Source organism: Coptis chinensis, chromosome 2 (genome assembly GCF_015680905.1).
Source record: "Coptis chinensis isolate HL-2020 chromosome 2, ASM1568090v1, whole genome shotgun sequence".
Taxonomy (NCBI): Eukaryota; Viridiplantae; Streptophyta; class Magnoliopsida; order Ranunculales; family Ranunculaceae; genus Coptis; species Coptis chinensis.
This window is the reverse complement of record NC_141457.1, coordinates 109,607,054-109,623,383: the sequence shown is the minus strand read 5'-3', so window position 1 is coordinate 109,623,383 and position 16,330 is coordinate 109,607,054. Positions and strand designations below refer to the sequence as shown.

Below are 16,330 nucleotides of genomic sequence, written 5' to 3'. Positions count from 1 at the left end.
CGACAAGTCAAAAATTTAAAATAGGAACTTGAGAAAGAAGCTGGCAAAGAGGCAAAGGCCGGTGGACGAGGCTGCAAATTCAACAACATCAGGCGACCACGAAGGGACACAGGCCATTCCAGTGTATGGGACCGTCTTGAAGATCCACTTCATCGTCCTCAACAACATGTTATTTCTCAAACACAATCAACCAGTGCACACTCTAAGAGTAATGACCCTATTACCCGTAATTATGGGGAGAATCGGATTGGCAGGGATAACTACTACCCTAGACATGTCCGATCTCGAATAGAAGATTTACCTCTGAGAAGCAATTTTAGGGAAAACCGCCATCCGAGATATGTCCGACATGACTAGGAAGGCGGGCATCCCAAACAAGAGCAACAAAACATGGAGAAGTGGTATAATTATACCGACCACCCGGCCAAGGGTGACTACAGGCCTAGACAGGCGGTTACCAGGGATAGACAAAGACAATCATCGGTCGGAGCTGATCGTGCGTACCGCCAAAGATCTCTAACTCCAATAAGAGATAATGGAAGGTATCCTTCTCCACATGGGCACGGCCAATCGGCCCAATTTGTTCGAGCCAATACTTTAACGCCCGAAGAAGAAGGCCGAGGAAAAAGTATAAGGAAAAACTTCATCCTAGATTGGACGGACCTGACAGGGAAGGCCGACCTCGCAGATTTGCGGAAAATTGCCATCCTAGACAGGTCCGTCCAGACAGGGAAAAAAGGCATCACGGAAGAAAGTATAAGGAAAAACTTCATCCCAGACTGGACTGACCTGACAGGGAAGGCCGACCTTGCAGATTTGCGGAAAATCGCCATCCTAGACAGGTCCATCCATACAGGGAAAAAGGCGTCACGGAAGAAAGTATAATGAAAACCTTCATCCTAGACTGGACCGACCTGACAGGGAAGGCTGACCTCGCAGATTTGAGAAAAACTGCCATCCCAGACAGGTCCGACCAGGCAGGGATGAAGGTGTCACAGAAACAAATAGAGGGAAGACCACAATCCCAGACAAACTACCGACCTAGATAGGTTGGTTACATGCAAAGAAAAAGACAATCTCGGTCCACCGGACCCGAAGTGTGTACCGCCTAAAATCTCTAACTCTTTGTAAGAGGTAATGGCGGTGTCATCTTCCACATAGGCTCTACCGGGCGCTCATTGCGTTTAAATCTTCTTGGTGAAATGGATTTCACTCTTCAATACAATTTTTTCCGATCTGTTGGGAAAAATAATGGAGGCTTATATCAATGATATAGTCGTTAAATCGAAGGATACGGGTGATCATCTTTCCGATCTTTAACTTATTTTTGATAGGCTTAACAAGTATAACATGAGACTCAATCCCGCCTAATGTTCTTTTGGGCCTCTCTTCTGGAAAATTTATAGGATACCTTATGACTCGTAGAGGTATTGAGGCTAATTCTGATCAGATACGTGCCGTTATTGATATGCCATCACCCAAAAATAAGAAGGAAATTCAACGACTTACTGGTCGGCTTGTCGCTCTTCATAGATTTATTTCTAAATATTCCGATCGTTGTCATCCTTTCTTCCAGACTTTAAAGAGGGCGGCAACTTGGAACATTGATTGTGAGATGGCATTGCAACAACTGAAGAAATACTTGGTCAGTCCTTCTATATTGACAAGTCCTTCAACGGGTCAACCTAGTGGCATATATACCGCAGCTACAACTCAAGTTTGTTAGTCTTTGTTCTTTTCATTGATGATGGTAGACCTGTTTTTTTTATCAGAATCAAGTAGATTAGCCGAATGGGAAAGTTATCTTAATGCATATAGCAATGTCTTTGAAAGTCGTACTACTGAAAAATGATATGCTCTGGCTTCTTTGATAGCTGATTTTTCGATTGATGATTCTCCCATTGACGATTTCTTGCGCCAGGAAGAATCTATGGAAGACATTCTGCCGCCGCTAACTGGGGGCGACGAAGACCAACATGAAAACGCAATTCCTAATCCCATTGACCTATGTATTGTTTACTCAGATGACTCCCATAGTAAATCTGGGTCTGGAATTGGATGTGTTTTTGTTAAACCCGGCGGAGAAAAGATTGGGAAATTTGTGCGACTTGGCTTCGCCACTTCAAATAACGAAACCGAGTATGAGGATGCCATTTGTGCCTTGAGAACAACTTTGACAATCAGGGCGCCGAAGCTCCAGGTTATACCGCGATTCTCTTTGTTGCAAATCAGTTTAGTGGGTCTTTTGAAGTAAGAGATGAGCGTATGGCGGCTTATCTTAGTTTGATACATAGTCTTGCTCGACAATTTGATAGCATCTCTATCACTCAAAGACCCCAAAATGACTTACGTCATACAGATTCATTGGCTTATCTCTCCGCCGCTGTTAGAAGCGAAGGGCTTGACACATCACTTTTGTAGTCATCTTTTCGTCAGTTTAAGTTTGAACGTTTTTACGCTCGCTTAGTTCATTACTATCATTACGAAAAAAATCTGACGAAGTTACCACATTTAGCTTCGTCAGCTTAAGTTTGAACGCTTTTACGCTCGCTTAGTTCATTACTATTATTACGAAAAAAATCTGACGAAGTTACCACATTTAGCTTCATCAGCTTAAGTTTGAACGTTTTTACGCTCGCTTAGTTCATTACTATCATTACGAAAAAAATCTGACGAAGTTACCACATTAGCTTCGTCAGCTTAAGTTTGAACGCTTTTACACTCGCTTAGTTCATTACTATCATTACGAAAAAATCTGACAAAGTTACCACATTTAGCTTTGTCAGTCTAAGTTTGAACGCTTTTTACGCTCGCTTAGTCATTATTATCGCTACAACAAAATCTGACGAAATTACTACGTTTAACTTCGCCAGTCTAAGTTTGAACGTTTTTACGCTCGCTTAGTTCGTTACTATCGCTACGACCAAATCTGACGAAGTTACTACGTTTAACTTCGCTAGTCTAAGTTTGAACGTTTTTACGCTCGCTTAGTTCGTTAATATCGCTACGACAAAATCTGATGAAGTTATCGCATTTAACTTTGTCAGTCTAAGTTTGAACGCTTTTACACTCGCTTAGTCCATTACTATCGTTCCGACAAAATCTGACGAGGTTACCACGTTTAGCTTCGTCAGCCTAAGTTTGAACGCTTTTATGCTCGCTTAGCCTAATTTTGCAAAGTTAAGTTCGCATTGGGGGCCTTTTTCTACATGGGGGCGTCTCGTTCTATTTCATTTTAATTACATAAATCTACAACATTGTCAGTATTCCGCAGGTATGTTATCTGACACAACAACAATATTCAATAGCAAACCCATCTTTATTTTTATTTTTTATCAAAAGAAGTTTTAGCACTATGGTATTACATTCACACAATTACCTAATAAATTGTCTCTATCAATTGTCTTACGGTCGCTCTATTAAATCTTCGTTTTCTTCTTCGAAATCTGCATTCGTTTCGCTAGCGCTTTCGGTTAACTATCTTCCGACTTCATTATTTTTTAAACATTGTGCCGATCTTTCTCCAAGAAATTTTCCGAGCAAAAATTTACGTCAACTTCATTATTTTTCCTAAGGCGTTGTGCCGATCTTTCTACGAAAAATTTTCCGAGCGAAAATTTTCGTTAGCTTCATTATTTTTTCTAAGGCATTGTGCCGATCTTTCTAAGAAAATTTTTCCGAGCGAAAATTTTTGTCAGCTTTATTATTTTTTCTAAGGCACTGTGCCGATCTTTCTACGAAAAAATTTTTGAACGAAAATTTTCGTCAGCTTCATTATTTTTTCTGTGGTATTATGCCGATCTTCGTCCAAAAAAATTTCCGAGCGAAAATTTTCGTCAGCATCATTATTTTTTCTAAGGCATTCTGCCGATCTTTCTACGAGAAATTTACCAAGTGAATTTTTTTGACAACTTCATTATTTTTTTTAGGGCATTAAGCCAAACTTTCTGAGCGAAACTTTCCGAGGCTCGCATTAACCGCCGTTTTCTCCGTCGCGGCAAAATTAAGATTACGTTAACTTTCTAAGCGAAAAACTTTATTCAACTTCTTTATTATTATTTTTTTTTCTGGCATTGTGATCTTTCCGTTTCGAAATTTTTCAAATGTCTTTTGCTTTCGTAATTCAGCCGTTTCAACTGCGGACGAAAATACAAATCTTTTTAGTTAGTCTTTTCGGACTTAACCAAAATTTGAAGCTAACTAGAAAAAAAAAAAAAAAAAAAAATATATATATATATATATATATATATATATATATATATATATATATCTTGACATACCCTGTTTTATCTTTGTCGATTTTTTGCCACCGCTTTGTCATATTCTCGAACTTTTCTCCGTCTTCTTCCGGCCAGCCCAAAATAATTCAAGTATTAGTATTTTCGGTTGTTCTTTAAGTGACCATCGCCGGTGGCGTTGTGTTCGTTGTATTTGTCACATTCTTTCCACCTCACCAAGTCTACGATCGTCATCGAGTTTTTTTTCTTCTAGATCATCTTTCATCCGTGTAATACGGTCGTTTCTACCTACAAAAAAAAAAACCGTTAGATAGCTCAAAAACCGGGTTCACTAAGTCCACAAGGGTGAACCGGGCCAGGTCAATGGGACACAGGTACGGTGCCCTTCCTTAGAGGGCGCTTCACCATATCATGTTTGTTACTTTCACTTCCAAATGCACCAGGCCAAATCAAATAAAAGCGGTTACGATGCCCATCCTTGGCTGTCGATGCACCGTATCATGTTTGTTGTTTTTAGTTTTGAATACGAGCGCTTCCATATTTCGCAACCACAAAGTCGTGTTTTTTCAGACAAAGACGGTTCTTTTTCGCATGTTCGCTGCTGTTTCCATGAGGAGCTTGTGTGGACACGCCTCTCACATCTTGCTGATTCCCAAATTCAACAGTTCAAAGGCCATGCATAAAATCAAAAAATAAAATAAAATATAAAAAATAAAAAACGACAGCAGCATACGCCAAGTTTGTAACTGTGCTAAAGGAAGTCCTCTGAGCTTTTCTTGGTTGGGTGGGTGGTTTTGAACTTAGGAATCTCGAGAATATGCAACACGCGTTATCTAGTGGAGAGGAGACATTGTGAACCCAAATTTCAACGGGCCAGGCCCTCCACTTATTCATTTAACCCTTGTGAACAAAGATGAAGAGCGAGAGAGACGTACCTGGTGGTCGACGCGAAGAAGGATCACAGGATTATAACGCAGCAGTGTTGGAATCTTGACAACGTTCTGTTTGATGAGAGTCATTGTTTTTCATGGAGTGGGATATGTGAGAGCTGCACCAGCACTTATATAGGGTTTACGCCGGGGTTTTCCAGTGCTGATGGGATTCTTCTCCAACTCCAACTTCATATCTACTCCACATTCTTATCTCATCCGAACACTTTGAGTCCGATTAATGTTTAACTTCCTTTTATTACTATTATTACTATATTGCCCCTACGTATAATTTCAACGGTCTATACTAGTATCGCTATTCCGCTGGCATGCGTCGTCAGAATCATCTTTTATATTGTTACGTTATGCGTTCGGTATAGTTTTTGGCAATCGAATTCTTTTGCAATTTTATTTCTGTGCATATTTTATTTTTTCCTATGCATTTTTCGGCCATCTTTTATTTAATTACATTGCGTTCCGTATATGTTAGTTTGACATTTTTTCGTTCCCGATAATTCACAATTTTTTCGACAGTCAATTTTCCTCTCATTTCCTTTCGCACGACACTTCGTTATACATTTCGCTCATTTTTCTTCTCTTCTTTACCATGTGAACTTTGTTCGCATAACAAAAAAGGGGCGGTGTTTCACCCCCCCTACCTCATTAATAAACGTCTATTAGTAGGGGTCTCTATTTTATTCATTTAATCAACCGGGCTAAAGCCCAATTTACAATACCATGGATCAATGTACATGCCCATTAACTCATGTGTCTAAGGCTAAACCTTAGCTACATGGCTTGCCACTAGTGTACATTGATTTATGTCTAGATTCATTTCTTATCAAAGAGATAATTATCAGTTGAGAGTTATAGTCTATCACAATTACTTGAGCTACAAGGACTCTCTACTCTACCTATATAAATACCACATTATTTTTCATAAAGAACTACGTGGAAACTTGATCCCTAGAGAATAGATTTTGGGTACGTAGGTAGCCATTATCTTGGTTCAGTTTCATCTCCCCAACATCAAATTCTCTGCTTTCTTAATGTCGTTCTTTTTACATTGCTCGTTGTGTTGAAGCGGTTTCTTTGCGAAACAAAACCACTATTTTTCCTCTTCTGCCTTCCTTGGCTGCAAAAAATGAAACAGTTGATGATATGAGTAAAATGAACTTTCATGAATTCCAGTGTTTGGAATTTTATTCGAAAACAGAACCACTATTATTATGACGAAGCAGTAACTCGTCTTCCTCAACTGTAGGAGCAGCATTGCATAACCATTCAATAGTTCCGAGCAGGGAATGCTTGAAAAAATCATCAACAAAATCACTAACCATTCTGCTTTCATTTTTGAGCATCAACTATTTCCCAATCATGTCAGAAAATCATACATCAATAAATGATAACTCGTACGATTAGGAAATATACCAAATGCTTTTGTTAGGCTTTATTTAAATACATTTACATTAAAACACTGAAACCTCTTTTGCTTACATATGATATCCATGATGTGATATATGGTCTGGCAGAATTCAGGATAGCAGACATTCAAAATTCTAAATTAATAGGGGAGTGTGGCGAAAGTGCCTTTGGTATATTAAGTGTATTCGTAGACTAGTAGTAGCATAAACAAGTAAATACCGAGAAAGAAAAAATAACTGTACAAACTATCGGACCCTTAGTTGTATCAAATTAATTTCTAAATCCAAAAATATCCAAATGCAGCAATAAACAAGAGTATACATCTTAGTTTACCTAGAACCGATAATAAAGACATTATGTCCAAAATAAAAGGGCCAACACCGGAACTGAACAATTAGTATAAATTATGCTTAATCGGTTATCAGTATTTCGAACATAATGTGAACGTGAGAGTAAATTGTATTACAACAAACAGACCAGATACCTGAACTGATGCCTAAGCCCCATGTAACAACTAAGTGCCTAACAATTATGATTCGAGGAAAGCTCTGATTAATCTCCTCTTCAGGAATCATAACAGGCCAAGTCTCATTATTATCACGAAACATTTGCTCAGTCTCTAAATACTGCCCCCTCTCCAAAATCATCTCTCTAATGCTCTGTGAGATGTGCTGGCAGCATCAAAAACTTCCTCAACTCCGTTAACAAATGTGACTTTGATTTCTGGTGGATGGTCATCGGTTCTTCTTTGCACTTGAAGTTGACAGGCTGGGTTGGATTCCTTGGCTTTTCTAGCATTGCATTGGGCTAAAAATTCCATGCACGCAGCAGTACGTGGGTCTAGTGCATTGAATTCAATTCTCACTTTTGATAAAAATTTCAACATTTTTTTTGTCTTCTCCTAATAAGATCGACATTTGGAAAAGAGTTAAAAAAAAAATATATAGAAATTAATGTGTTATAATAATAATAATTATTGATAGGAAAAAAGATACCCTCTTGTAGTCCAAAGAAATGAGAAAGAGGTGAGAGACGGCGGTTTGCTTGATAGAGCAGACTGCGGGAGTGATTAGTATTATTATGTAATACAAAATAATGACTCGTGAAAACGGGGCTTTTGGGCCCATGTGTTCAATGAACAATTTTGTTACGCGGCGGGGGTGTTGGGGCCTGGGTGTTGAAAAACACCTTGTTCTTAAACGTGATGTATGTGGAAATGAAATTGAAATAAACTACATATAGTCTTGGCACTCTTACTGGAGGGAGAAAAATAAACGTACAGATACAAAATTTACAGATTTGGCATTTGATCCCAAACGGTTAGGAAGTCCTTTGTTAAGTTTTCATTTGCAAGCTTATGAGCCAGAGAGTTTCCTTCCCTATGAATATGGGAGATCCGTCCTAAAACTAATCTAGACATAATGGACTGTATCTCGAAGAACATTGGGGTAAACCTCCAAGGTGGATCAATGTCCAATTGTCCGCCACTTGTCGACAAGTTTGGATTCCCCTTCAATCCACACTGGGCTTGAAGGAAGGGTGGAGACTGGAGAGTAACTTCAATCCATTCCAAAGAGCCAGAACTTCTGAATCTACTGATGGCACTTCTCCAGCGGATCCAGCATAAGGCTTAATGACAGGTCCATCACTATTTGAAATTGTACCACCAAAACCAGCAACTCGTCTGCTTCCCATACAAACCTCTTTACTACTTCCAACGAAGTTGAGCTTGAACCATCCTGAGAAGGTAGATGCCAAGAATCTGATGGTCCACCAACATGATTAACCTAAACCAAAAAAATAAAATAAGAGTATCAAGCCAAATTTTACCTAAACCTACTTCTAACCCTGTGAATTAGAGTAACAATCCAATTTTTACTATTTTCTTTTTTACAAATAATGGCAAAACTCTAACCTGATTAAGATCTAAATGGCTTGTTTGAGAACATTGGAGGCTTGAAGATCCAACCGTCACATCCTGTCAAATTAATTAAAGTGCACTGAATTATAAATACCTAACAGAGCATGCCTCCTGCAACAATTACATTAATAAAAAATAACATACCATGTTCTTACATGCCCACCTGATTAAGATCAAATTTTTTTGGTTCAGAAGCCTTGATGCATGGAAGGCCAGCAAAAGGTTCCTGTAAATGACGCAAAATCACATTTTACAAAATTATTCACTTCTACTCCACCAAATAGAACACAAGGATTGTTCAATATAACCAACCCCACAAGCTGCAGTTTCAGACGAGTGATACTGCTAGTTCAGAAGCCCGGATGCTTGGAAGGCCAGCAAAAGGTTCCTGTAAATGACGCAAAATCACTCTTTGCAAAATTATTCACTTATACTCGCACCAAACAGAACACAAAGATTGTTCAATAAAACTAACCCCAAAAGCTGCAGTTTTAGATGAGTGATACTGGTCGTTCAGATCACCCGAGGGACCAGGAGGACAGCATATACACAAATGTCTGCGGACATGTTCTTACAGTAGGAAGTTTTTTAAACCATGTCAAGTAAACTCACAAGTTAATCAGTGTATAGAACAAGAACAATTAGATCAACTTACAATAGTCTATGAGTCTCTTGACCACCCACGTCTCCCACATGGCAAGGATCATGCGGTTCTGAGGTCAAACCAAATTAACAGTCATCCACTGGGAAAAATAGATCTATGAATAGTAATATAAAGATTTGCATTTTATGAAGATTATCGTCAGATGTATATGAAAAGATACCTGGCGGCTATTGAGGTTTCTTCATTGTATCCTGATTCAATTGAACCCGACTTCTGGGGAGAGCTATCTGGGGCGCAAGCACTTCATATATGGGAAATTGGGCAACAAAAAGGTTCAAGGTGAAGTGAGGTTTCCACGCAACTCTAGCAAAGTAGTCAACCCTTAAAATTCACTTATTACTACACACGGTTGGATTTGTAAAATGACAACACAAAAACCATGTTACTGGAATGGGATGGATATTAAAACCTTAGACTGGACTACTCTATGATGAAGATTGTTACCTGCTTCCATCTCAAGAATCCCATAGTCGCTGTCTTCCTCGTTACCCTTGGGAAGTCGCATGGCAAAAAGATGCTCAAGTCATACTTCTCAAGGTCTTTTAAAGGCTCTACCTCTAACCCCAATACACGTTACAGAACACAAAAGAAGTTGGAGCAATGTGATATCAGTGCTGATGACAGATTTGAGTGAAAGTAGTGGCAGCAAATATTCAATTTGGTTTAAGAGCATTCAACAAACCTACCAGAAAGGAATAATTTATATTATAGAGTAGCAGATTTCTTAACGAATCAAAGATAGCTAATTGGTTTATGATGATGGTGAATGTTATCAATTTAAGTAAGCTGTGCAACGGAGTCAAGGGAAGTACCTGAAGAAGAGTGAATTAGATGACCAGGATGAGAGAGCGGACGTTGAGGCCTTTCTTCATTGTATCTGAATGAGATTGACGATGATTCTGGGAATATGAGCTATCTTGTGTCAGTCCTCTCCTGTATCCTTTGGACATCGAGATTTCAAGGCATGACACCAACTTACCCTCAGTTCCCGTAGTCCGTTCTGGATCCATTCTGGCAAGCAAGGCAAATTTGGAAATCACAGATTTGAAGAACTTGAAGGGAAGTGAAGTTTTGCAGCCATTCCGGCAAAGTTATGAAAGCTATTATAGTTAGAAACTTTAAGGCAGTAAGGCGTCGCATTTCTTCTGGCAGTGACAGGTTTGAGGACCTATAAAGCAAAAGTGCCGTAAGTAATGGGAGGTTGCCCAACCCATTCGGCCAGCTCATCAAACTTCTAGGATTATGGATCTCCAACCTTTCTAGTGTGGTGGGAAACAAGATTCTTTCTGGGAAAGCTTGCAACAGACCTTGACAATTCTTGATGACAAATTTCTTCAAGGCTGTGACAAACTGTAGCCCTGCAGTTATTGATGCCAGATTAGGGATGTTTTCAATCATGAGGGTAAGAAGTGAAGTAAGACCATCCATATTGTCTCCCGAAATATGCAACTTTTTACAACCTGCAAGATCCAGGTTTTGAAGTGCTGTTGGTTTAAGTAGATTAGTCTGGTAGAATGTACACTGATGTTACACTCTCTCAGGCCCATTTCGAAATTTAACCAACTAGTGTGTGATTGCCAAGAATAATGACAATCATGATGACATACGTATTCCAGAGTTCGGACCTCCTTGTAGCTGTGTTACATAGGCAACTGAAACCACGTACACCAGCATTCACACTCAAAACTTGAAACAATATCATCAGGAAGAAATATGTCTCTATGCTTCAGCTCAAACCTGTAACCATTTTCAGACGGACGGTATATTAGAAATAGGAGGTTCTGAAATAGGAAATACATGTTTAGCCACTCTAGAACAAAGCTAATTACCTTTTCGATCTTCAGAATGTAATAACCTTTGTTCTAATTTCCATCATATAATGCATAGGAAGCAACAAACTTGGAATATAATTTAGAGATATTGCACGCTTCTTTTAGAAAATTGACTAAATGGTAATATTTCCATATTACAAAAAGACAGAATTGTCTCAATGTGATATCATCCTTCAGACTGTCAGATTGAATTTCTTTGATGCCTCACATAGCCAAGTTAGGTCCCACTCGTGCAACCTATCACAGGAAAATAGAATAGAAATAAAAAGTGCTTTTTTGTAACCCAAATGATGAGGATACAACAATTACTGGTGATGGTTTAAAAAAAAAAGATGGGCCAGTTCCAGTACTGAAATTCAAAGATAATAACCACTTGTAACATAGTACTCTGGTTTAAAGATTGTTACCAGCTCTAAAATCCCAAAAATTGCAATAGTAACTGTCATCTTCAGCGTTACAGATACTGAAATAGCAAAATATGCTCCAGACATACTTCTGATGATCTTTCAATTGCTCTAACCAAAAGTGAGGCACTCTTGTAATTTGTGTGAATGACCTTTTTATTGCGTCCATAAAACACATTACAGAACTATGACTAACTGGAACAAGTTGAGAATATATGACGGACCAAATGAACTAAGAGCCTCTACTAATCAATCCATAGAACATCGAACAACCTACCAGAAAAGAATAAAATAGAAATCAGAATATATTATATTCAAGGAAAAATGACGGAGAAACAAACATTTTGTATTCAGATAATGTCATATTAGAAAAGTTCACTCGGGGAGGAGGGAGAGAAAGCAAGGTCAATTTGTAGTGTCGGGAAGAGGATTAAAAGTAACTTCAAGTGGATTGTGAAAAAGATTGGTATAACACCCTGGAGAAGAAAAATGAGTTCACAAGGATGACACAGGCACACTTGGTGGCGGCAATTCATTGTGTGCTTATTCAATCGAGCTCAATTCTAGGATCCGAGATATCTGGTGCCACTCCTCTCCTGTGTCTTTGAGCCATAGATATGTCAAGCAAACAAACAGATATAAAAATAGTTCGTTCAGAGGGGAGAATCACTGCATTCTTTTCTAGCAAGCGACACATCTAGGAAACCAAAAACTTGTAGCAAAGTAAAGTTTACTAGTGAGTCAGGCAAAGTAGATTAACCCTTCAAGCCTCTTATGGATAGACTCTGCAAGGGTGCAAGATGTTGCACTTCTTCTGGAGGAAAAGGCAGGCTCGAGGAAGAAGAAACACTTAGACCTTGAGTCATAAAAGGTCTCCCACAACATTTGGTGTACTCGTTGAACCCTCCCAATCCCCAATAACGAATTATCATACATCATAGTGTGGTGGGGTTTGACATCTTGTAATGGAAAACATGTGGATAAGGACAGAACAACAGATATTATCAATTTAAGTTGGTTGTGGATGGAAGTGGAGTGACATACCTGAAGAAGAGTGACTATGCTGACGATGTCTAGAGAGCTGACATTGAAGATTTTTTTTTATTGTATCCGAATGCCATTGACATTGATTTCTGGTATGTGAGCTATCTTGCGCCAGTCCTCACCTGTATCTTTTTGACATCGAGTTGTCAAGGCATCACACAAGTCGATCTGCAGAACTCGTAGTGCAGTGAGGCAATTGATCCAATCTGGCACGCACAGAATATTTGGAAAATCATAGATTTGCAAGACACGAAGGGAAGTGAAGCTTTTCAGCCATTCCGGCAAAGTCTTCAAACCGTCCAAGCCTCCGATCCCTAGAACTTTTAAAGCAGTAAGGTGTCGCATTTCTTCTGGCAGAGACTGCAAGTTTCTGGAATGAATAATCAAAAGACTCACAAGTGATGTGAGGTTTCCCAACCCATTCGGCCAGCTCATCAAACTGTCACAATTACTAATCCACAATTTCTCTAGTGTGGTGGGCAACGAGATTCCTTCTGGGAAAGCATGCAACAAACTCTCACAATCAGTGATGCTAAACTCCTTTAATGCGGTGGCATTCTGTAGTCCCTTGGGTATTGATACCAAATTAGGGATCTCTTCAATCTCGAGAGTACAAAGTGAAGTGAGACCATCCATGTCGTCCTCCAGAATATGCATCTTTTCACAACGGGCAAGATGCAGGTTTTGAAGTGCAGTGAGGTACCTCATACCAGACAAAGAAGCCAAGCTTTCACAATCTGAAATCTTCAGAGACACAAGGGAGGTTAAACCCCCTAAACCTTGTTCTGGCAAACTTGCCATTCTGGGGCAAAATTTAATATTCAAAGTTTCAAGAGAAGCCAAGTTCTGTAACCCATCTTCCGACAAAGACAAAAGGTCATCGCAGGAAGAAATATCCAAATGTTTCAGATTGGCAAGAGAAGAAGAATTGGGTAAGGAGGAGGTTGGTGCGTTCTTTTCTGGATTCACTTTGAGCAATGACAGCATCAGCTTCTCACTACATTTCTCTATTGTCAATTGTTCAAGTGATGGAAGAATTGGCATTGTACTTAATTTGGGGCAATTGTGAACAGACAACACAACAACGCTATGAAGGGACACTTCTTCTTCTTCTTCTTTTACCCAACTCTCGAGGTTAGGGTTAGCAAAAAGGCAAATTCTTTTCAGTGATGGGAACCATTCTCTTTGTCTTCTCACCACGCTACCACCTTCAATGAACTGGAGAGCATCCACTTCCTCCAGATATACATCCTTAAGAGATGGGAGTTGACCAAGTGCTGGGAGATTTTGACAATTTCTACATTGTATGAGACCAATCAAGACTAAATTTGGGAACAATGGAACCATCATCCACCGTGGGAACTTGTTATCTCTGTAACCTTTTATGGTCAACGCTTTAAGATTTTGATGTGGCTCGAGGTTTCCCAGCACATCAAAATCAATTTTCACTCTGTTAGCGCCTTCGTCATTCCATACTAATTGTAACCTTACAAGGTTGGGCTTACCCTTTAGATTCGCTTCCACGCAATCTCTAGCACTGCTCACATTTTCAAGATTGAAAATCTTCAACTGGCCTTTGAGATGTATTAGTCCATTCAACTCATTCAATTTGCATCCAATCCCCTTCCCCACAAAAAAATCTTCTAACGTCCGAATAGAAGTTAAACGACTAAGGCCAGATGGCATGTATGTTAACACAGTGTCCTCATGGAGACCAATGTGCTCGAGTTTTTGCAATTTCCAGATTTCTCCAGGCAACAGTGTAATTTTACTACATAAAAGAATCAAGGTTTCTAAACTTTGCAGCTTAGTAATAGAGTTGGGGACAGTCGTAACAGAGTCAGACGTAATCTCAAAGTGTCTTAGGCGCTTCAACTTACCAATGGAACTTGGAACTTCTCCAGTTTCTACCAGCAAAACCAGCACACGTAAGCATTTAAAGCTTGAGAGAATATCCTCAGTGAGAAATTTCGAGTTAGAAAGAAGTGACCGTAAGTTCGAATGTTTATGCAAGGATTCTCGGAACTCAACTGGCAAATCTTCTCCCACGCAGCGCAGATGCCGTACTCCATTAGGGATGTCTCCTTTAGTTTCCTTTCCCGCAATGAAGTACTCTGTTCCTGCAACAGATTGTGCAAGATCATGAACAAGGTCATGCATTTTCAAAGTCTGAATCTCCCCCCAGTAATCTAGTTCTGCTTCTTGAAAGAACGATCTCCACATCAAATCTTTGACATACACATTAGCTATATCTTCTAAGATTTGATTTTCTCCGAACGTGTGAACAAACCCTTGTGCCACCCATAATCGGATCAGTTCTTGCTTCCAAATTACCCAATCTTTAGGATATATAGCACAATAGGAAAAGCATTGCCTCAAATAGAATGGCAAATGATTATAGCTTATTCTCAACGCAGGCAAAATCTCAACTTCTTCTGGAGGCAATCTCCAAAGATCACTATCTTTGATACTCGTCCACTCATGTTCCTCGGTCTTAAACCGCATTAAGCTTCCAAGGGCTTTAGCTGCTAGAGGCACTCCCCCACACTTTCTCACGATTCCCTTTCCAATTTCCACAAGATTCGGCTTTTCTTGCTTTTGATCTGAACCAAATGCCCTTTGCTCGAACAAATCCCAACAATCATCTTCCGACAACCTTAACAGTTTATATTGTGAAACGGATCCCATTATAACTGCAACCTTTTCGCTTCTAGTGGTTACAATTATTTTGCTTCCCATTGCACCTCCTAATAACAAATCTTTCAAGTTATTCCATTTCTCACCGTTTTCATTCCACACATCGTCCAGAACTAGTAAAAATCTCTTCCCTTTAAGTTGTTCCCGAAGACGAGATTGTAACTGGTCCATCTCCAAATTAGGACATTCACTGTTGGTGGCAGATTTTATCGTCTTTTCTGTAATTTTCTTAACATCAAAATCCTCCCCGACACACACCCACAATTTTAAATTAAAAGTACGGTCTACTCTCTCATCTTTGTAAACCAATTGAGCAAGTGTCGTTTTCCCCAGGCCAGCCATACCATAAATGGGAATGATCGAGAGGTTGCCTTCCCCGCTCAAGTCCAACAATAGTTTTACAATCTCCTCTTTCTCGACATCTCTTCCAAAAACTTTTGATTCGTCTACATGAGAATGCGTGTTTTCCCTCTCTGCATTACGCACTCTAGTTTCTTCAACTCTCGTATCCAAATGAAAGGACCTATCAGCTTGAATCTCAGTTAAGCTTTCCCTAACATCTCTAATTTTACGAGAAATTTTAAAACGATATGCAATATGATTTGAAGAGAAGAAGAAGTAACGAACCATATTGACGACGCTATCCTGCATAACCAGTCTTTTCCGCAAAGCTTCAATGGCAAAGTCATCAATAATGTCATCGGCTTCATAAACGGCATCCTTGATCCTTCGAAGCCATTCTCTCACCTCAGGCTGGCGGACTTCAAGCTCCTCAGCGTGCAAGAGTACAGCTTTGATGGTGGATAAAGTCCTTTCGAGCTTTTTCAGTTCCTTCTTGACTCCCATAGCTGATCCAAGCTCTTGTATAGCACGAGATCCTAACTCGATCAAAACCTTCTCAGCAAGGCCAAAAGCAATTCCTTCCGCCATTTTTTGATAGTAAGAAAGCAGAAAGATCTTTCAATGGTTTGTAAGTAGTACAGTGTAGTGTTTGTGTTGCGAAAGACAACCTGCGGCTATATATAGGACCATGTGATGTGATTTGTCGGGCAAGTGGGCAAGTAGATCGATATTTCGTTCGGCAGATGTTTTAATATATCTATTCTACGTAATGACTAATGAGGCGTAGGGGAGTGAGCTGGAGAGTTTTGGAAAATCCGTGCACAAAAGACAATT

At 39.5% G+C, this 16,330-nt stretch overlaps 1 protein-coding gene across 41 annotated transcripts; it reads right to left on the bottom strand.

Moving 5' to 3' along the window:
* Nucleotides 1–7,814: 7,814 nt before the first annotated feature.
* On the bottom strand, nucleotides 7,815–16,158 carry LOC147520459 (putative disease resistance protein RGA3). Of its 41 annotated transcripts, none has more exons than XM_086591990.1 (13): nucleotides 12,458–16,158; nucleotides 11,417–11,686; nucleotides 11,007–11,246; nucleotides 10,485–10,914; nucleotides 9,990–10,188; nucleotides 9,622–9,859; nucleotides 9,338–9,418; nucleotides 9,169–9,226; nucleotides 8,989–9,083; nucleotides 8,826–8,901; nucleotides 8,677–8,739; nucleotides 8,508–8,570; nucleotides 7,815–8,379 (listed from the first exon to the last, which is right to left on the bottom strand). In XM_086591990.1, exon 1 carries the CDS (start codon nucleotides 16,082–16,084, stop codon nucleotides 12,515–12,517), a length of 3,570 nt encoding a protein of 1,189 aa, XP_086448116.1. In that variant the 5' UTR covers nucleotides 16,085–16,158; the 3' UTR covers nucleotides 7,815–8,379; nucleotides 8,508–8,570; nucleotides 8,677–8,739; nucleotides 8,826–8,901; nucleotides 8,989–9,083; nucleotides 9,169–9,226; nucleotides 9,338–9,418; nucleotides 9,622–9,859; nucleotides 9,990–10,188; nucleotides 10,485–10,914; nucleotides 11,007–11,246; nucleotides 11,417–11,686; nucleotides 12,458–12,514. The 41 variants fall into 41 exon arrangements, with proteins under 41 accessions (XP_086448116.1, XP_086448127.1, XP_086448104.1 ...); XM_086592001.1 differs by having other exon boundaries at nucleotides 9,338–9,859; nucleotides 9,990–10,076; nucleotides 10,157–10,188; XM_086591978.1 differs by having other exon boundaries at nucleotides 9,338–9,859; nucleotides 9,990–10,345; nucleotides 10,433–10,535; nucleotides 10,638–10,914.
* Between the last annotated feature and the right edge of the window lie 172 nt (nucleotides 16,159–16,330).

Coding starts and splice junctions, on each gene's coding strand:
- LOC147520459 (XM_086591983.1), bottom strand. CDS start 16,084: ATGGCGGAAGGAATTGCTTTTGGCCTTGCTGAGAAGGTTTTGATCGAG.